General features: G+C 41.9%; 1 protein-coding gene across 7 annotated transcripts in view; it reads right to left on the bottom strand.

The window, feature by feature from the left end:
- The window catches only part of AOPEP (aminopeptidase O (putative)), a 350,923-nt gene that overhangs the window by 108,214 nt on the left and 220,953 nt on the right, over window positions 1-21,756 (bottom strand). For all 7 annotated transcript variants that reach the window (XM_030566094.1, XM_030566098.1, XM_030566100.1 and 4 more), the window contains one exon: window positions 14,469-14,529. In XM_030566094.1, coding sequence (XP_030421954.1) covers window positions 14,469-14,529 — 61 coding nt within the window. The remainder of the gene's footprint in view (window positions 1-14,468; window positions 14,530-21,756) is intronic.

The raw sequence follows: 21,756 nt of genomic DNA, 5'->3' as shown, positions 1-21,756 counted from the left end.
ACAGCTCAGACCATTATAAAAATCAAAACGAAGGAAGTTCAGAATATTTTATGTGGACTGTCTTGGGGAGTTCAACTTTGACCTCATGCACCAAACATACTATGTCCTCCAAGTGTCCCTATAAGCTTTGCTGGTGGAAGGTTTTCAGTATTTGAGATCAAGCAGCTCTTGAGCATATCCATATTCTGGGCGATATGATTGTCCAGATTCCATGCAGGGAGCTCAGATATTCTAAGTCCCTATAAACACCTGTGCCCTTCAAGAGACTCTGTCGTTGCTCTCTCCCACTGCTAGCATGATGTGACCAGTATCCTCCCTTGTGCACATTCCTATGTACATGTACCACTTTCAGGCCAGACTTGCTTTTCCTGAAAATCCTTCTTCCTGTGCACTCATCTGAGAAGAAAGACAGAAGCCTGACAAAGCAGACAATGTTGTGGAGGTATTTTCAAAACCCCTTCTAGAACACTCAGATCACCACCTTTGAAAATTCCCCTCCATATCAGTGTTACAAGCCACTTTATTAGTAGCCAGGCCATCTGAGAGAGGGTTCCCAGGTAGGGATGAATCGTAGAATATCAGGGTTGGAAGGGACCTCAGGAGGTCATCTAGTCCAACCCCCCTGCTCAAAGCAGGACCAATCCCCAGATAGATTTTTGCCCCAAATCCCTAAATGGCTCCCTCAAGGATTAAACTCACAATCCTGCTCAAACCACTGAGCTATCCCTCCCCCATGGATTGACATGTCTGCCTACTGAGCAATTAATCCAAGACCAGATTCATAGCCTGATGGGGAAAAAAATTCTTGGCCATCTATGAGACAGATGAGAACTGTACTTAATGTGGCCTGTAATAGTAGTTTATAAAATGCTTGCATATCCTTCTCTCCTGAGCTTCATCAAGTTCCCTTACTACCAGAAGGGTAGGTGTATAGACATATTGGAGTTTCTCTGGAGTGGATGGGAAAGGCATTCCTTGTTAACATATCATGAGTGGCAGAGTATCAGCTTCCTAATCAGGTGCAAGGAAAAGATACCTAACTCTAATTTACCCTCTCAGAAGAAAATATGATCAATTGCTCACTAGTGAAAAGATTCTTCATAAAGGTCTGACACAGGTTGTTTTGGTTTCTCTGGGATCGCGCTCCCTCCCAATAGGCAAGTAGAAGCAGGAATATCAAGGCCTGGTTGACTATATGAGTCAGTATCTCCCTTTAGGATACCAGGACTCTGAGAATCCTTAGTATATTCAGGACTGTTCAAGGTGCCACTACACATGATCTGTAACTGGAGAGAATGAGTTATCTGAGTATGAAGTTGTGTTTCAGTGACTTTGATAAGAGGCATGGACTCAGTTGCTGGAATCCCTTGCTAACTAGGTGTTAATCTTGGATTGAATCCAGGCCAGATGAGTCTAGGTGCTGTCTATCCATTGGATGTGGTGTCACAGACCTGTACCCTTGCTTTTATTGGGCTTTCAAGAAGCCTTTTGTGAAAGCATACCATCAAAGCTACAATTGCAATTGCAGGTATGAGAACCAACATTAAAAGCATGGTCCAACTGAACACCTGCTGGCTCTCACATATCATTTGTGCCAGCCTCCAAATCCAGAGGGATAGGACTTGCTGAGGGCTTCTGTGTAATGTAATTCTCTAGAGGGGACAAACTGGGACTTGGAATACTTCATCATGTACCTTAGGGACTGCCAATTCCCTGGTGTCAATGCAGATTGTTCTCTGGATATCCAGAGTGATGTCACAGATATATCAAATGGCCAATTTAGGGAACAAATTCCCTTTTTGCTTGTGGTGGTAAACTAGGACAAATGGTTGAGTTTTTCAAAAAAACACACAGTAATGAGGTCAAAACGGCAAGAAACAAAACTGGAAATATGGTTCTTCTGCCATGATTTGGGGTTCTGGTGTTTGGGAAGTCTTCCGATGTGCCAGTAGCCTTCAGCAGAGCCCAGAGAGTAGAGCGCTGAGTAGAGCTCATTGCCTTCCTCTAGAAGAGAAAGATGATTCCCAGGCTGTGACCATTGTGATTTTTAATGTGACCATCTGTGGAAATTAGGTCCACAATTTCAGGATGGTCATGCAGTCTTCTGAAATCCTACTATCCAGAAGTAACTTGAATCCTGATATTGAACAGCCCAGAGAACAAAGACTAGGGCTCATGTGTCTGAAGTGACTTGGGTCCTAATTAAAAATCTCTGTGGTTCCATCCAACAGTGAGATCCTGGTAGGCAACAGACAGTGGCTGCTTGGCCAACATTTTCTAGGACTTTCAAATCTGTCTGTTTCTTGGAACCTGCTGCAAAAGCTAAGGACCACTCAACTTACACTGAGTAGCACTGAGCACCTGAGCAGCAGATACTGGACAGCCCTGAAGCCATCATTGCTTTGAAAGCTGGTCTAGAAAAAACAACATCTTTCCTCTTCCTCTGCAGTGAAGGGATGGAACACAAACTGGAAAAATATGAAGCAGTCTCCATCTCTTTCACTATCTGCAAAGACGCCTACACATGCTACATTAAAGAGATTCTTTTTGATGTAGGATAGGACCTGAAGCCTTAATGCTCTCTTGAAGGAGTTCAGAAACCTGGCAATGGTAGCCATAAAGAAACTTGGTCCAGACAGAAGCCTCCTTCCACAACTCATCTAGCCCTGTGGCCACAAAGACCTGTTAGCCCAGATGTTACTATGACCTGGTAAAGCCATGCATTCAAAATGAAATCTAGCAAACAAAGTTCAGGGTAATATAACACAACACTGTGCAAAACATCTGTTTTCTCTCTAGGCACCACAAAATAAGGGAGATGGGAGAGAACAGCTAGCAGCCTCTTGGGGAGACTATCCCTTCATACAGGGAGTCACTGTCTCCTGTGGAGATGTATTTATCATTAAAATAATCCCATGTTTTCTCTATGAATAGAAGTTGTCATCCCTTGAATCACTAGCCTGACTATAGAGCACTGTACAAAGTAGTGCCTAAGGAGAAGCCTGGAAAGATCTTGACACTGACTGCATCAAAACTGTTGCAATCAGGGACACTGAGAAGACTAGTATCAAGGCCAGTGTATTATACACAGAAGGAGTTCACTCTCAGGAAGCAGACACCACTCTCAGCACAACAGCATTCCAACTTCCTCATGATTCTGAGGTATCTTGGCACAGAGTGTGAACCGAGCATCAAAACCAACACTGAGAACTTCAAGGCAGCTCCTCCAGTGGCCAGAGCATTAAAAGGGACTCTCTCTCCTAAAAAAGCTAATGTGGTTGTGGGATGCATCAGGCGAGGTATTTCCAGTAAAGATAAGGAGGTGTTAGTACCATTATACAAGGCACTGGTGAGACCTCATCTGGAATATTGTGTGCAGTTCTGATCTCCCATGTTTAAGAAGGATGAATTCAAACTGGAACAGGTACAGAGAAGGGCTAATAGGATGATCCGAGGAATGGAAAACCTGTCTTATGAAAAGAGACTCAAAGAGCTTGGCTTGTTTAGCCTAACCAAAAGAAGGCTGAGGGGAGATATGATTGCTCTTTATACAAATATCAGAGGGATAAATATCAGGGAGGGAGAGGACTTACTTAAGCTTAGTACCAATGTGGACACAAGAACAAATGGATATAAACTGGACACTAGGAATTTTAAACTTGAAATTAGATGAAGGTTTCTAACCATTAGAGGAGTGAAGTTCTGGAACAGCCTTCTAAGGGGAGTAGTGGGGGCAAAAGACATATCTGGCTTCAAGCCTAAGCTTGATAAGTTTATGGAGGGGATGGTATGATGGGATAGCCTAACTTTGACAATTAATTCATCTTTGATTATTAGCAAGTTAATATGCCCGATGGTCTGTGATGGGATGTTAGATGGGGTGGGATCTGAGTCACTGCAGAGAATTCTTTCCTGGGTGCTGGCTGGGGAGTCTTGCCCACATGCTCAGGGTTTAACTGATCGCCATATTTGGGGTCGGGAAGGAATTTTCCTCCAGGGCAGATTGGCAGAGGCCTTGGAGGTTTTTTGCCTTCCTCTGCAGCATGGGGCATGGGTCACTTGCTGGAGGATTCTCTGCACCTTGAGGTCTTTAAACCACAATTTGAGGACTTCAGTAATTCAGACATAGGTTAGGGGTTTGTTACAGGAGAGGGTGGTTTAGATTCTGTGGCCTGCATTGTGCAGGAGGTCAGACTAGATGATCATAATGGTCCCTTCTGACCTTAAGTCTATGAGCTCTGAATACAGTGGCAGGTTAATTGATCTCAATGCCAGAATTGTCAGTTTCTGCTGGAAACTCTGAATGAGTTAGCAAGAAGATCAATTGCTGGCTCTCCCATTCATATTAAGTACAGGAAGACCAAATGCAGTAGCAGGTAGAACTCAACAACTGGTCTCTCAGGCCTGATCTACACTGAGGGGAGGGAGGGGGAAGAACCGATCTAAATTACGCAACTTCAGCTACATGAATAATGTACTCTCTGAGGTGAGTCGACTGCTGCCGATCCCCCGTTGACTCCGCCTGTGCCTCTCGTGGCGGTGGAGTACAAGAGTCGACGGGAGAGTGCTTGGGGATTGATTTATCGCATCTAGACTAGACGTGATAACTCTATCACCGCAGGGTAGTGTAGACATACCCTGAGTGGTGCACTCCATTGAGATGGACAAGTTAGTTAGCAGCTGGCATGGACATCACCACAAGAGACACAGTATAAGTATATGTGTGTGTGTGTGTGTATTAGGTATCCTTCCCCTATGTCTTAATTTCTTCCACTTACAGGTATTCCTTGTTAAAAACCTGGAATATTGGGATATTTCCCTCAGGGTTAAACCCTGAAAAATAGACACAAACACACACCTTTTAAATATCCTGGATCACTGGGGATGGATGCCCAGAGCTTTGGGAAGGTAGTGTTTTATTTTCCATACCTACCACTTCTACACCTCTACACTAAAAATAGCTGGCACATTATTTTTTAAAGCAGCTCTTGATTTTTATTATTTTATATGCTGAAACAAATGTCAAAAAAGATGGAAACACTTGAGTTATTCTAAACTTGAAAGATTTGGGCTATGTTTGGAGGGCTACTGCTATAATTATCCTAAAAGAAGGCTGTTTGTTTTCAAGGTAACTCACACACTATTTAAGTCCTCTATGAATTGTTTCAGTTGGCCAAGGAAAACAATGGGCAAAGTAAGAATTAATTGGCTGCTAATCTCTGTTTTTCTTAGGATGCTTTTGCAAGCAATGGATTAAAATCAATGTTTAATGTTACACAGTCCCAGCTGCATCCATATTAGGAAAGCCTCAGCTCAAAATCTCTGCAAAAAAGGACCTGTCTTCCCTCTCTTTGCTATGTTTCCACCCCCTGCATATGTAGGTGGGAGAGTGGGAGCTTGGGAATGTGAATTTGATCCAGTACTGATCAGCCAGGCAGCAAACTCTTATTGTTCTTTAGATACCAGACATAACTAGGGATAAGTCCAGTCATTCTGCACATAACACAGCTTTTGTGCTCAGCAGTGCAATTAATAGAAAAAGGAACCACAAAATGCTTTTAGAGCTTTATTAAACTTGTCATAAATAACGTATTCTAATGCACGAACCTTAGGAATTCAGTTCACATTTATATTAGAAATGAGAAAAATATTTAAAGTAAACTTCCTCTTCAGGCCTTTTGCAATTGCTGATTCAGGTTTGTGTACCTTTTTGTTCTCTGTTCTCAGACTCATAGACTTTAAGGTCAGAAGGGACCATTATGATCATCTAGTCTGACCTCCTGCACAATGCAGGCCACAGAATCTAAATCAATCCCCGAGCACTCTCCCGTCGACTCTTGTACTCCACCGCCACGAGAGGCACAGGCGGAGTCAACGGGGGATCGGCAGCAGTCGACTCACCTCAGAGAGTACATTATTCATGTAGCTGAAGTTGCGTAATTTAGATCGGTTCTTCCCCCTCCCTCCCCTCAGTGTAGATCAGGCCTGAGAGACCAGTTGTTGAGTTCTACCTGCTACTGCATTTGGTCTTCCTGTACTTAATATGAATGGGAGAGCCAGCAATTGATCTTCTTGCTAACTCATTCAGAGTTTCCAGCAGAAACTGACAATTCTGGCATTGAGATTAATTAATCTGCCACTGTATTCAGAGCTCATAGACTTAAGGTCAGAAGGGACCATTATGATCATCTAGTCTGACCTCCTGCACAATGCAGGCCACAGAATCTAAACCACCCACTCCTGTAACAAACCCCTAACCTATGTCTGAATTACTGAAGTCCTCAAATTGTGGTTTAAAGACCTCAAGGTGCAGAGAATCCTCCAGCAAGTGACCCATGCCCCATGCTGCAGAGGAAGGCAAAAAACCTCCAGGGCCTCTGCCAATCTGCCCTGGAGGAAAATTCCTTCCCGACCCCAAATATGGCGATCAGTTAAACCCTGAGCATGTGGGCAAGACTCCCCAGCCAGCACCCAGGAAAGAATTCTCTGCAGTGACTCAGATCCCACCCCATCTGACATCCCATCACAGACCACTGGGCATATTTACCTGCTAATAATCAAAGATATATACACCTCTACCCTAATATAACGGAACCTAAATGAGAATATAACAAGAATTCGGATATAACGTGGTAAAGCAGCGCTTCAGGGGGGCGAGGCTGCGCGTTCTGGTGGATCAAAGCAAGTTCGATATAATGCAGTTCCACCTATAACGCGGTAAGATTTTTTGGCTCCGGCGGACAGTGTTATATCGGGGTGGAGGTGTATTATACTATAAGAAAACCTAAAGGGAGAGACAAGAATCTTGATGCTTCTGATTTATGTTAGAGGGATTAAATTATACTTAAAGTTTTTAGCTGGTCACTAAACTGAAGCCAGTGATTTATACTAAGGAGTCTCATTTAGTATTCATGGATGTAATTTTTCTGGCATAATAACTAATACTACTTCTTACTTCTCTAGCACTTTAAAATCAAGAACAGGGAAACTGAGGAACAAAGAGATTAAGGCCAACATTTTCAAACATGGCGCCTAAGGTTGAACAACTAAATCTATATTAGGCATTTGATTTTTAGAGGTTAGATGAACTTATTTATTAATCTAAATGAGTTTACGTGCCTAACAGCCACAATATTTGAACATTTTAGCCTAAGTGATTGCTCAGGTCACATAGGGAGCCTGTGTTATAACCTTAATTAGATTCTGTGCATTAACAAAAAGATCCTCTTTGATGTTATGCCCCATATTATTTATAGAAATATGCTTATGATATGAATATGGCATAACTATGATGTATTTGATGCAAGACGTGCCTTGTGAGATATCATTGGAAAGGATATGATTTACTGAATGTGTTATCCAATTTGTATGCATGTATCATTTCTGTATCTGGAGTTAGGGATATTGACTATGTAACAATTACAAGTGTGATTATACCTGGGGAACACCCACCAGACAGTAAACTATCAGCCTGGATGGGCCATTAGGAAAGACAATGAGTCTTTGAAGATGCTGCTTGCCCATCTTCCTGTAGTTCCTTCCTGTGGACATTACAAATAAGTTTTGTCTCATGGTTGCTTTAACACTGCAAGGTCATGTGATGATGTCACTTGGTACAAAACACCACCTTGAACACTGCTGGTACTTTTCCACCGAAGAAGGGGAGTGGGGATCAAACAGGGAAACAAAAGATTCCTGCCTTATGTAAATTCTATTTAAGGCTGGAGAGTGAGTTAATCAAGGTCACTGGTTCTTCACTGAATCCCCACTCAGGATGACTGCTGTAAACACCAAAGACTGATCTGGGAAGAAAGGACTGGGACTCAGGGGTCTAGCTTGTGAAGAGAAATTTCTGGAACTCTAAGCTGCAGAAACTTTGCAACCTGCCTAAAACAACATTTAGGGTGAGAAATTGCTATTTGTAACCAGTTTCTTTAATGAATTAAGCTTAGGGTCCATGTTTGTTTATTTTGCTCAGTAATCTGTTTTGTTCTGTTTGATATCCCTTATAATCACTTAAAATTTACCTTTTGTAGTTAATAAACTTGTTTCTTGTTTATTCCAAAACCTAGTTTGTACAATTCATAACAGAGAGTGGGGGCAAAAGGCTGTACATATCCTTCCTCCACACTGAGAGAGGGGGAAAATTTCATGAATTTATGCTATATAGATCTCTATACAGCGCAAGACAATATAATTTTTGGTTTATACTCCAGAAGGGGTATGCACCAGAGCGCTGGGCAATTCCCCGAGCTGAGCCCTCCCATACAGAGCTGATTGCAGACTCTGTGTGATTATACAGCTTGGAGTGTCCCTGCCTGTGTGTGTGCTGGAAAGGGGGGCTTGAGAGCCTGACTCAGCAGCACAGAGTGTGTGTGTGGTGGTGGGGGGGGGGATGGACACCCAGGCTGGTGTGACAGGTGGACTCAGTAGGACCCAAGCAAATCAGGTGGCACTCCCGAAAGGGGGTGCAACCCATCACACCCTCCTCCATACATAATTTTCTATTATAAAATCATATGCAATAATTATCACAATACAGCAGAGAATCAAAATGGCATACTATTTTAAATTTCTCCATAACCACATCAGAGTTTTTTAAACTGTGTGTGATATAACATACATCTTAACACTCTAAAATTCAAGTCTGGGGCATTTTTTATATTTAATCATTTATAATTATGTCTAAACCACTCAATAAACAAATTGTGTCAATTTCTGGACCCTAGCCTATTACTATCGTAAGTACAATCGGTAAAAACATGTAAGTGAAATTCATAACATTGATGTGTGAAGAACCATCTTTAATTCAGATCAATGTAAGGCTTTCCTACAAAATTAACATTGACCTACAGTACACTTTATAGAATGACAACTTGCCAAATATAAAATAATATTGCATGCATCAAATTCTTCATACAGTTAATTGATTTGGTTATTGTCTTCATATCCCTTTAAAGGGCATGATCAAAAGTAATAGTGTACAGAAACATTCTGTTTGCACAATCTATCTTGGTCTGTTTCTGTTCATGATTCATCTGGATCTATGCACCTTACAATATGCTACAATTTGTTTCAGAGCACTTCTATACATCACAAAATCTCATCCTCCTGAGTATTATTTAGACTGCTGAAAATGAGATGGAGTGTTGACAGAACTACTAATTTTTGAAATGACATACCACCAATGAATTTTATTTCTAAAGGTTTGTCTCATCTTTGTTATTATTAGAGATTCAACTAGCTCAATTATTGTATTGACCTATGCTAATTTAAATACATTAAGAGCATTTTAAGGATCATTTTTAATTTTTCCACTCTTCAGACAGGTTAATAACCCAAGAGGACCACTATTCTTGAGGGCAACTATCTATTTTTCAAATTATATCTATACACCAAGCGTGAGTATTTTTCACACATAAATTAACAATTAAGCTTTCTTCAGATTATGTCTCAAATATCAATTATATACTCTGCAGTGATTTCAAAATGCATGGACACGTCTCCGTGGTCTGTTAGGCCAAAAAATAGTTTGAGGTCAGTTATGTAGCAAGTTTGAGCATTAAAGCAACAGCATGTTATTCTTGTGACCAGCATTCACCACAAGATTTGAAATTAATCTAACAGAATCACTATTCATCTTCATGGAGTGAAAAAAAAAAAATCTAAAAACCCCATGCCAAATTATGGGGTTGAATAAACTTTGTCTCCTAAGCAGAAGTCCATATTGCCAATGCCTACTCATGTACCTAACCTGCACAAATGGAGAGGATTTCAGTTGTTTGTTGCCTTCCCCATCAAATACTTACAAATATCACATTCAGACAGAAATCTTAGCGATAAGACATGAAAAGAAATACCAAGGATTAAGTTACAAGTTCAGTAGAAACACTGACCCTGAAGGAGTTACTTCTTTGCTGAATGTCTGTCTATATACACTGTAAAACTTAGATAAACAAATGATAACTATCTTCTAGGGGCTTGTCTACATCAGAAAGTTGCAGCGCTGGTGAGGGAGTTACAGCGCTGCAACTTTGAGAGTGTCCACATCTGCAGGGCATCACCAGCGCTGCAACTCCCTGTTTGCAGCGCTGGCCGTACTCCCGTTTTGTCTCGGGTGTAGAGGATCCAGCGCTGGTGATCCAGCGCTGGTAATGCAATGTAGACACTCACCAGCGCTTTTCTTGACCTCCGTGGAAGGAGGAAGCCTCTGGTAATCAAGCTGGTTTCCTTTCCCGGTTTGCTCTCTCGGTCCCGGAGCCAGCCAGCAAACCGCGGGGAAGGAGACCTGCTTGCTCGGGGTTCCGGGACCGAGAGAGCAAACCGGGAACGCCGCGGTTTGCTCTCTCGGTCCCGGAGCCAGCCAGCAAACCGCGGGGAAGGAGACCTGCTTGCTCGGGGTTCCGGGACCGAGAGAGCAAACCGGGAACGCCGCGGTTTGCTCTCTCGGTCCCGGAGCCAGCCAGCAAACCGCGGGGAAGGAGACCTGCTTGCTCGGGGTTCCGGGACCGAGAGAGCAAACCGCGGCGAAGCTGGTTTCCTTTCCCGGTTTGCTCTCTCGGTCCCGGAACCCCGAGCAAGCAGGTCTCCTTCCCCGCGGTTTGCTGGCTGGCTCCGGGACCGAGAGAGCAAACCGCGGCGTTCCCGGTTTGCTCTCTCGGTCCCGGAACCCCGAGCAAGCAGGTCTCCTTCCCCGCGGTTTGCTGGCTGGCTCCGGGACCGAGAGAGCAAACCGCGGCGTTCCCGGTTTGCTCTCTCGGTCCCGGAACCCCGAGCAAGCAGGTCTCCTTCCCCGCGGTTTGCTGGCTGGCTCCGGGACCGAGAGAGCAAACCGCGGCGTTCCCGGTTTGCTCTCTCGGTCCCGGAACCCCGAGCAAGCAGGTCTCCTTCCCTGCGGTTTGCTGGCTGGCTCCGGGACCGAGAGAGCAAACCGCGGCGAAGCTGGTTTCCTTTCCCGGTTTGCTCTCTCGGTCCCGGAACCCCCCTTGAAGCCGCCCAACAGCGCTGCAGTGTGGCCACATCTAACACCACTTGCAGCGCTGGTTGCTGTAAGTGTGGCCACTCTGCAGCGCTGGCCCTATACAGCTGTACTAATACAGCTGTAACAACCAGCGCTGCAAAATTTTAGATGTAGACATGGCCTTGAGGTGTAAGAGGAGCACTCCTTTCTAATGACATTTGGATTTGGTTAGTTTGTTAGTAATTGACTGTTAGCTATTAATTTATGATTCATCATCTATGCAATCTATCCTAGGAGCCCCTTTGTCACCATTCTCTCTTAGTAATAGGAAACAGGAAATCTATAACGTTTGTAAGTGGGACAACAGCCAGGAACTCTCCTTAGTAATAACCTATCACTCATAGTAAATAAAGGTATTGCTGTAACATCCTCCAAAAGTTTATAAAACCAATAAAAGACATTTCTTACATTGATCCTTGGAATTTCACGAATTATATTTTTCCTGGATTGTTTAACTGGCTCATGAAGTTTGGCCCTCAGATCTCCAATAACCCTAATCATCCAATTCACTTTCTACATCAAACTGGACAGTCTAAGAGCCAGCCAGATACAAAACCAGACACTTGCTAAAATAATCTAAAACATGTAGAAAATAGCAAGAACAGGTAGAAAATAAACAAGAACTTTAACAACCATGAATAAATGAATATCAACTAGTGGAAGAATTTTCTTGACATTACATCTTTGGAGAGCAGTGTGCACATGGTATATTCATTTACAAATTGCACTAGAAGATGGGGCTTAAATGACAGATTATGCATAGAATCCCATATAATTGTGAATGCTACTGAAAAGCATTTTCAGCCAAGAAACAAAAGCAGCAGAGGAAAAAGGAAACAAAGGTTTAAAAAGACTAAAATAAACATGGCCCAACTCTTAATAAACTCCTCCTAGAGACTATGTCCAGTTGTTCATTCAGAATTAGTGGCCCTACTCTGCCACTCATGCTCATGTGGAGTAGTGCATACTGTAATCAAGTAGAGCAAATGTGGAATCAAGTCCTAAGCAGGAACAGAAAGAGACAAGCTGGGCAAGAGGGCAGGGGAACAGGAAGAAGGGTGCTGTCAACTCATGCAATCTGATTTTTGTATTTGCTGTTTTGGACACTGTTTTGTTAGCAATGAGTGAAGCTGAATGCAGGATAAGATGAACAAGTAGAATTTTATTAGATTCCGTGCATGCTCTGTCTACAAAGCTGTGTTGCTTCTAGCCTAACTCCATTAGTTTCTCAGTTCCCCTGCTGTCTTACCCATAACAGTTCCTCCAGAGAACATGGGCCCTCTGGCTCTGGCCCAGGCCTACACTTAAAATTTAGATCAAGTTAACTATGTTGTTCAGGCGTATGTAAACATTCACACCCTCAGCACCACAGTTAAACTGACCCACCCACTGCTTGGGGAGGTGGATTACCTACATTGATAGAAAAGCTGCTTCTGTCACTGTAGGAAGTGTCTACACTACGGCGCTACAGTGGCATAGCTATAGCGCTGCAGCTGTGCCACTGTAGTGCTTGCAGTGTAGACATAGCCTCTAGTTCCACTGATCATTATTCAGCCACAGGTCACGTAGTCTTGTGATTACACAAAAATTTCAAATTTCATTTAAGGAACACATATCACCACTTTAATATATCCAGTTCAAGTACTAATGGAAAACGTGTCATGAAAGAGCATATTGGCTACATATTTTGACTGAGAAAGAGATATTCATTTAATGTGACACTGAGGACGATCACTTCATCGTGAACAAGCAATTTAGAAGTGCACTCATAGTATCTTGCCAATAAATAATGGTATTTTTCCTATACTAAGAAAGAATTCAATTTCAACATGGACAGAAGAAAATGTAGACAAATTGGAGGGCATTCAGAGTAGTGCACAAAGGGTTTAGGGATATATTAGTTTGCTAAACAACAGCTAAGGAGAGTTGAAGCTGGGTAAAGATAACTGTTTATATACATTTTCAAAAGCATTCCTTATTTAGGGAGGAATAAGAAGTTCTAAATAGAGGAATCAGATTACAAAGAAAAAATGTGACAACTATAGGAAAATCTTCATTGACAACAAACTCTATTACAGGGGTTGTCAACCTCTGGTACGCAGCTCACCAGGGTAAGTACCCTGGTGGGCCAGGCCAGTTTGTTTATCTGCCGTGTCGGCAGATTCAGCCAATTGTGGCTCCCACTGGCTGCGGTTCACCGCTCCAGGCCAATGGGGGCAGCGGGAAGCTGCGGCCAGCACATCCCTCACCTGCGCCGCTTTAAAACTAGACAAGATAAAAACACAAGAAAATATGCTTTAAAGAGCAATCCAGTAGTGTCAGAAGTGGTAGGGGGTGTTGAGTGGACTTATAGGAGCTTTCCAGCTCTAAGAGCTGCTGAGTGCTTCTCATTCCACTACATATCAGCTTAACTCATTGGCCAAAGTTATGGGTGTTAAGTCATTATTAGCCTAGCACAGGATGAAAAGCAGCTACAATCCTATGGTGAGTCACTTCTGAAACTACAATACATCCTGAAGGCTGCTGATTCTTGATCTGATAAGTGGCAAATTCAACAACACACTTGACCTTATTTAACACAGCCATGGTATGTTTCTGGAAAAAAATTATTCAGAAAATGAGTGGGTACTGCAGAAATATGTACATTCATCACATGTACTCTATTATGTTGTTTTGTAGCCAGAAGATAGTCATGCTGTTCTGTGTAATTCTTCCACATCAGAAAGGATAGGCCAGTCATTACAACACATCCTCAGTTATAAGACTCCTGATTTACACAAGTGCATGTGAGATCAGAAAGTAGTGGTTACAAATTGGAGGATGCACAGAATTACTTTATTATGGGTGAGACAAGGTCATTGAGGTAATATCTTTTATTGGATCATCTTCTGTAAGTGAGAGCGACAAGCTTTTGAGCTTACAAAGAACTCTTCTTCAGGTTTTATTATGGGTGTAATATGAATGGAGATTTACTAGTATTCAAGTTTTGCTAGTTATATTTCTCTATAACACAAAATTCATGTAACAGATTGGGAGATCTGTGATCAATACTCAACATTCATGAAATATTAAAGTACAGAAAATTTAATATGTATTGACGTTACTGCTGTCCGTATGGCTGTCACAGTAATTCACAAATTGACATCGTCAAACAGTGCTTCTTACATGTAGTGAACCTCATTACAATACCTTACAGCACACTTTCCAATGATCAGAATATTTAATAATAAAATAAAGTTTCAAAGATTTTCCTTTGGCTGCTTATTTGCAACTGATAAAACTGTAACTGATAAAAAGGTGAGTCCCATTCTATACAGTATAAAGGCATGCAGAGCAGATGTCATCAAAACAGAGATTTATTTTGTGCCATACCTGCGATAATAGAGGCAGGGATTTGAACAAAAAGTCATTGTCTGAAATTTATTGAGAAAAGATACTTTGCATTTACCTTTGGTATTCCAGAAGTGTCAAGCCAGGTCTGGATGATATTTTCAACAGATAGCCCGTACCTTTAAAATAAAATTAAACTTGTTTCATGGAACAAACCTACACAAATATGTACATTTTCTAGAGAAAAACATGTTGTGTAAAAACAAAACAAAAGCCATGTAGACTAAGCAGTAGTTTAATATCCAGTTCTTGTTCTTTTTAATTAATAACATTACCAGAGATGACACTTGCATATTAAGACAGATCTGATTTTATGTTTTTCAAACTAGAATGATTGATTATGAAAGTTGATAGAAAAAGTACAAGAAGCTGAGCTGCATTTATGAAACACATAAGCATGAGCAGATGCTCTATGGTTCTGTTTGTGTGACTTTTCTGTTTTTCTTTTCTAAGAAAAAAACAAAGGGAGCAAAATTAACTGGAGATTGTCAAAAATCAGTATTTTATTGAGGGAGCAACTAAAATGAAAGGAAAAAATGCCAGAGTTAAAACTGACATGAAGTCTGAACTGCCTAGATTTATGGACTTTAAAATGCACTGCTGGACTTAAATCCTCCTTACAGTTGGTAAGCATCCAATATATTTGGATGTCAGCTTTTCTCCCTGATAACATTTATGGTAAAATCACAATGCACTCTGAAACCATAACTGCTAAGAAAGGAAACAATCTGTCACATTTGAACTCAGTGGGACTGAGTTACTCATGTACATAAGTGTTTGCATGAGGAGGACCTAAATCTGCATCCTCAGTTACATGTACACTTGTCTGCTTCTCTGGATACTTGTCCATGTATTGCTAGCAGACGTACCCCAGTACCCACTCTGAGTGTCCACATATGCTGTGCCAGTCACAGTTGTACACTGTGCACAGGTATATACTCATGTTCACACTGCCTATTTACAATATTTGATGGTAGTACAACCATTTCAGGGACAATATCCCACAGTCCTTTGTCACAGGAGCAGCGGCGGCTCCAGGCATCAGTGCTCCAAGCCTGGGGCGGCAAGCCGCGGGGTGCACCCTGCCAGCCCCTGCAAGGGCGGCAGGCAGGCTGCCTTCGGCAGCTTTCCTGTGGGAGGTCCATTGGCCCCGCAGATTCAGCGGCAATTCGGCAGTGGGTACACCGAAGGCAGTCTGCCTGCTGTGCTTGGGGTGGCAAAAAAGCTAGAGCTGCCCCTGCACAGGAGACACTCTGGGAACTGCCTTGCTACATGTAGCTGGTACTGTACGCCACCTTCATACATTTGTCAACGGCAACTTCCGGTCATCTCTCCCTTCTGCCAAACTTCATTGAAGACATGGAGCAAATCCCTGATGGTATGATTCTGCTTCAGCTTGTAGGACGAATATTCATGCAATCCAGTACCAGATATTGGACAGAATAGGCCCAGAAAAATTTGAGATGCCTAAGACAGCTGACAAAAAGGGTAAATAGAAATCCACTGGGGTCCCATGGAACATATGTTGAATGCTGGGATTGCAACAGTATGCACCTGGGCGAGTGCTGCTTCTATTCCTACAGAACTAGCATGGTGTGGTGGGACCACATAATCTTGGAAACCTGAGATGATGACCATTTGCTACAGAACATCTGAATGAGGAAGTAGACCTTCACAGAACTGTGTGAGCATCTTGCACCAATCCTCCAGCTCCAGACCATTTTCAGAAACCCATACCAGTGCAAAAGTGGGTGGCTATTGCCCTTTGGAAGCTGGCAACACCTGGCAACCTGGTTGGCAGCTGCAAACCAATTCTTGGATGGGAAGTCAACCATTGGGGTGATGGTTGTACAGGTTTGACATACTTTCAATACTGTGATTTACCCACAGATAGTTGCCATAACCAAAGTCTCTGAAATTATAGTGGGATCTCAGAGGATGGGTTTCCGAACTGTGTCGGGACCATCAATGAAACACACATCCCAATACTTTGTCCACCAAAAGGGACCAGTGAATATGTGACCCACAAACGTTAGTATGTACTCCTTCTTCAAGGCTCAGTAGACTACAAGGATAGATTAATGAACACCAACATTGAACACATAGAAAAAGTTCATGATGTCAGGATACTAAGGAGGTCAGGATTGTACCACAGAGGGGAAGAAGGGGCTTTATTCCCCAGAAGAGATGTGGTTACATACAGTTTTGCATACCTGCCACTAACGTGGCTCATGAAGCCATATCCCGACATCACTGTCCCAAGAAAAAGTGAATTCAACTACAGATGAATAGCTGCAGAATGAGAGTGGAGGGCACTTTTGTACATTTTCAGGCTAAGTACAAGGTCAACAGATAGTGTAGGATAAGTAGTTAGCAAATATTCACTTTGAATGGTCCCTTAGAATATGTCCTAACTACTTACACTATCTGTTGACCTTGTATTTAATTGTGACACTCCTGAGTGCCTTTGCTAAACTTGAGGAAGAGCTCTATGTAGCTCGAACGCTTTCTCACACCAACAGAAGTTGGTCCAATAAAATATATTACCTCACCCACCTTGTCTAAGGCTTTATCTACCCTATATTTTTGTCAGTCAAACTTTTGTTGTTCAGTGGTGTGAAAAAAACTACACAAAAATGAACTACAGAAGTTTTACCGATCAAAACCACCGGTGTGAATCGCGCTTTGTCTACTTGAGGAATAAAGTACTGTTCACTGTGACTAAAGGTGGCAGATTCTGTCCCAAAGGGGAAGTCAATGGACTACTCATACATGTAACCATTCAACAATATGAATAAGAGGTTCACAAGTTGATCCTGACAAACGTCCTCACCATCACACAGGATGTCTATGGCAGAGCCAAGAATTGAATCCAGATCTCCTAATGCCTTACCCATAAGATAATCCTTTCTCAGATTTTTCACTTTGTGTCTTTCAGTAGTGTGACAAAGTTCCTCCTTTACCTTGGTGGGTCCTGCGCTTATTGGCAGATTTGCTCACCTCAGTGATCTTCCCCTCTGGTGGAACCCACAGTCTGGGTCAATTCCTCCTGTGTCTGATCAGGAGTTCGGAGGTTTGGGGGGAACCTGGGCCCGCCCTCTACTCCGGGTTCCAGCCCATGGCCCTGTGGATTGCAGCTGTCTATAGTGCCTCCTGTAACAGCTGCATGACAACTACAACTCCCTGGGCTACTTCCCCATGGCCTCCTCCAAACACTTTCCTTATCCTCACCACAGGACCTTCCTCCTGGTGTCTGATCATGCTTGATTGTCTGATAATTTCTCAATCCTCCAGTAGCACACCCTCTCAGTCTCAGCTCCTTGTGCCTCTTGCTCCCAGCTCCTCACACGCGCTTCCTCTGGCTCCTCCCCGCCTGACTGGAGTGAGCTCCTTTTTAAACCCAGGTGCCCTGATTAGCCTGCCTTGATTGGCTGCAGGTGTTCTAATCAATGTAGCTATCTCCACTGCCTTCTAGAAAGATCTTAATTGGCCCCAGGTGCCTTGATTAACCTGGAGCAACTGCCATTTGGTTACCATGGTATTAGGGACTTGTTTAGCCTGGGGCTAACATACTTGTTCCTCAGTACTTTACTGCAGCCATCTGGCCTTGCCCCATCACAGTAGCTAGGGCAGTCCCAAATACCTGGGATATCACAGTATGCTAATCATCTGTAGAAATGAATGGGAAGGAAGGAACTAGGGGAAAAGGGAGCAAGGAGGATGGAATTAAAAAAGTATAGATTTATTTCTGTTTCATGCCATGCTATTTGAAAGCTTGTCTGCAATGCTCTAGTTATTTGCACAGAATGTGAATGGGGATGAAGCCTTTTGTGGTGGGAGTCCAGGTCCATCCACTCCCAAGAAAATGTTTTGAGAATACATGCTACTGAGAGCAATCTGGTACATTCCACAGGCAAAAAAACCTTTTCTTCAAAAGTTCAGGGATAAATTCATCCCAAGGCAGAATGGTTTAGCAGTATTAAGGAGAGGGATGAACTCAGGCACAGGCAAAGAAATCCCTCCAAATCAATAAGAGGATTGCTTACCTGTACTAAAATTTTCTTTTAATTTATAAGACAACAGACCATGCTATGAACAGATATTTTTTTCTCAGATCATGTGGTTCAAATAATCACAGCAATCAAACAGAAGCATTTCCACTTAGCCGGGATCCTGAACTTTCAGGAAATTACAATTCAGCATGTCTGATCATTATGGAAATTGATTTTTTTTTAAACAGATAACCAACAATACATTGAACATAGGCATTGCATTTGTACAAGGTAGCATTCTACATTTAGGTTAATTATTTAAAACCAGATTTGACCAGCTTTTAAAGGTCCCTGGCTATTTGTTCACATCTTTTGTGTTTAGAGCATTTAATTGTTAGGTCCCTTAGGCCTGGTCTACATTGATGGGGGAGGGGAGGGCAAGGAAACGATCTAAGTAACACAACTTCAGCTATGTGAATAACGTAGTTGAAGTTGACATACTTAGACCTACTCACTGTGGTGTCTTCACTGCAGTGAGTCGACTCCTGCCACTCCCCCGTCGACTCTGCCTGCGCCCCTCGTGGCAGTGGAGTACAGGAGTCGACGGGAGAGCGCTCGGGGATCGATTTATTGCCTCTAGACTAGATGCAATAAATTGACCTCTGCTGGATCGATCACTGCCCGTCAATCCGGCGGGTAGTGTAGTTATACCCTTAGACTCAGCATGCCCTTTCTGTCTGTCACTGATGCTAATGTGTTTCCAGCATTCAGACCTCACCTTCAACTCCTGTGGTTTGGATAAATCACAATAATCAGAGCTATTGTTTGCAATGATGTACACCCACATGATGCTATATTGTTGCATTATGTAGAAATTTAGGATGCAATATAGTACAAAGGGTTATATTATGAAAAATTAAATAACAAATACTATTCTGAGACAGAGAAATTCAGAACATTGAAGTAAGTGGAAGAAATACAGTTTATTAAAGAAATTACACTATATAAAAATATTAATTTGAATTTCAGGCTGGTTAATTGGGAAGGCTGAAGGTTCCCTATTATGTTATTTCTAATTTTACATATTGATTTGATTTCATTTCATGCCCAACATTTATCTTTTTTTCTTTTTCTAAAAAGATGAGCCAAGTACAGTCATGATCAGAAAAGTGACTGTAAAATTGATATCTTCTAACTCAACAGATTTGCCTTCCATATATATATTATGGGTCAAATCTATTGTCTTTTTTATTTATTTATTTATTTTTACTTTTTTTCTCAATCTTGTTAACACTGCAGAAATAACAGAGCATTCAAAGAAAGTGAGCTGGATACTGTTATGTCTCATGCATCATCATCAGAATTACTGACAACATTCCAACTGCAGAATCTTTATTACCGCTGTTGCAAAAGTCAGAAAGAGTACAAATTGACTTTTAGATTCTAAACTGAGTTTGTAAATCTAGCAGCAAGCAGAAAAAAACCTCTTACTTGTAAATAGACTAAGTTTGATCTGGTTTTCATTAACAGACAATAAACACAGAACCTCATGATGACAATTTTACAGCAGCTTTTAGAGAACAGCCATACTATAAGGGTAAGATTTTTCTAGTAAAAATCAATGCAAAATAATGACATTTCATTTGCAGCAGCTTTACAATGCCTAAGTCTTAGTTTAGCTTTCTCTGAGTTCAGAGTCAGCAGCGGGACATTTCAAAACAGTCTTTGAAAGGAGTTTATGACACTATTCAGCCACCGTACTACTCTAGGAAAAATATGAATCTAAGAAGTTGCTCAGATTATACTGAAACTCTAATGCTGCCTATTTTTAAAGGTTACCACAGTGGCTGATCCTTTTGATTTGGGCTTCACCCACGTTTCAACGAATCCAGCTAGCACATGTTAAAGTAGAACATGCCTTGTCTCCACTGTTTTAGAACATATTAGCTGGGACATGCCAGCTAACGTTCTTAAAAAACAACATATTTTATCCTAGACTAGACATAACCAAGTTGTCTTCAAGTGTTACCACCTGTCCAGAGCATGTGGCAAAGATCCATTCTGGGGTTGACAAAGAGTCTAACCAAAAAGCCTTGTGAAGTCAATGGAAAGATTCCTACTGACTTCATGGGCTTTGAATCAAGCCAGAAAAACAGATTACACATAGATTACTGCAGCAAGATCCATGTCTTAGAGGAAGCTAGGGTGACCAGACATCCTGATAAAATCGGGACCATCCCAATCTTTGGTCAGGACGCAATTTGTCCCGATATTTCGCACTCGGCCAGCAGCATTTGGCTTTTTTTTTTTCCTCTGCCGGCAGACACCTCCCACCCCCCACGTGTCCTGATATTTTCTTCATCTCATCTGGTCACCCTACAGGAAGCACACACATCACGATATTTATAGAACCCTCAATTCAGAAAAGCATCCCTATTCAGAGAGGGCACATACCACATGTTTAAAACCCATTGATACCAAGACATTTAAATTTCGTGCTTAAGTGATTTGCTGAACTGGGACAATAGAAAAGACGATGGGTGGTCTTGTGGTTAAGGTACTAGACTGGGACTTGGGTTCACTTCTCAGCTCTGCCATAGAATTCCTGTGTGACCTTGGGAAAGTCACAATCTCCATATACTAGGTTCCCCTTCTGTAAAATGGGGCTAATACTTCCTTTTAACTACTCTTTGTCTATCAATTTAGACTGTAAGAGCCTCAAACTAGGGATGATCTATTAATGTGTACTCGCCCCAACACAATGAAGCCCTGATCTCAGATGAGGCCCCTAGATGCTATTGTAATACAATTATTGATCAGAATTAGTATGATCATATAAAGGCTTTAAGTAGCAGACTTTCATCTCAAAGCACTTTACAAACTTTACATATAGAAATCACTTCATTAACAAAGAAATGCAGCCACCTCTGTGGTGGAACACTGCAGCTGTTAAAAGTGCACATTAAAAATATATAACAGTTTAGTAAAGGAGGGTAAAGAGACTGCCATATCCAACTGAAAATACTTCTACAAGTATGTCTTTTTATTTCTTCATCTGGATGTACAAATTCTTTGACATGACCATTTTCAAGATAAATTATTCTGGTAACATGACTAGGTATATATCCAAAAAGGAGTAAATCCAAGATCCAAGTAGTGATTTTTACTACTACCTGTTAAGATGTCCCAATGGATTATTTTTTGCAACTAACATATGTACAGTAATTTACAGAAAAATTAGAGGAAATAAGACATTTTGAGGGAGATTTTGAAATATTTTCATTGGCAGTTAGATACCTATTAGCCAGTTGTGCCTTTAAAAACTATCCTCCATCATGACTAGCAGTTTTCTAA

The sequence above is a fragment of the Gopherus evgoodei genome, chromosome 6, assembly GCF_007399415.2.
Source record: "Gopherus evgoodei ecotype Sinaloan lineage chromosome 6, rGopEvg1_v1.p, whole genome shotgun sequence".
NCBI lineage: Eukaryota > Metazoa > Chordata > Testudines > Testudinidae > Gopherus > Gopherus evgoodei.
The sequence above is the reverse complement of the archived record's forward strand: the minus strand, read 5'-3'. Positions and strand labels throughout refer to the sequence as shown.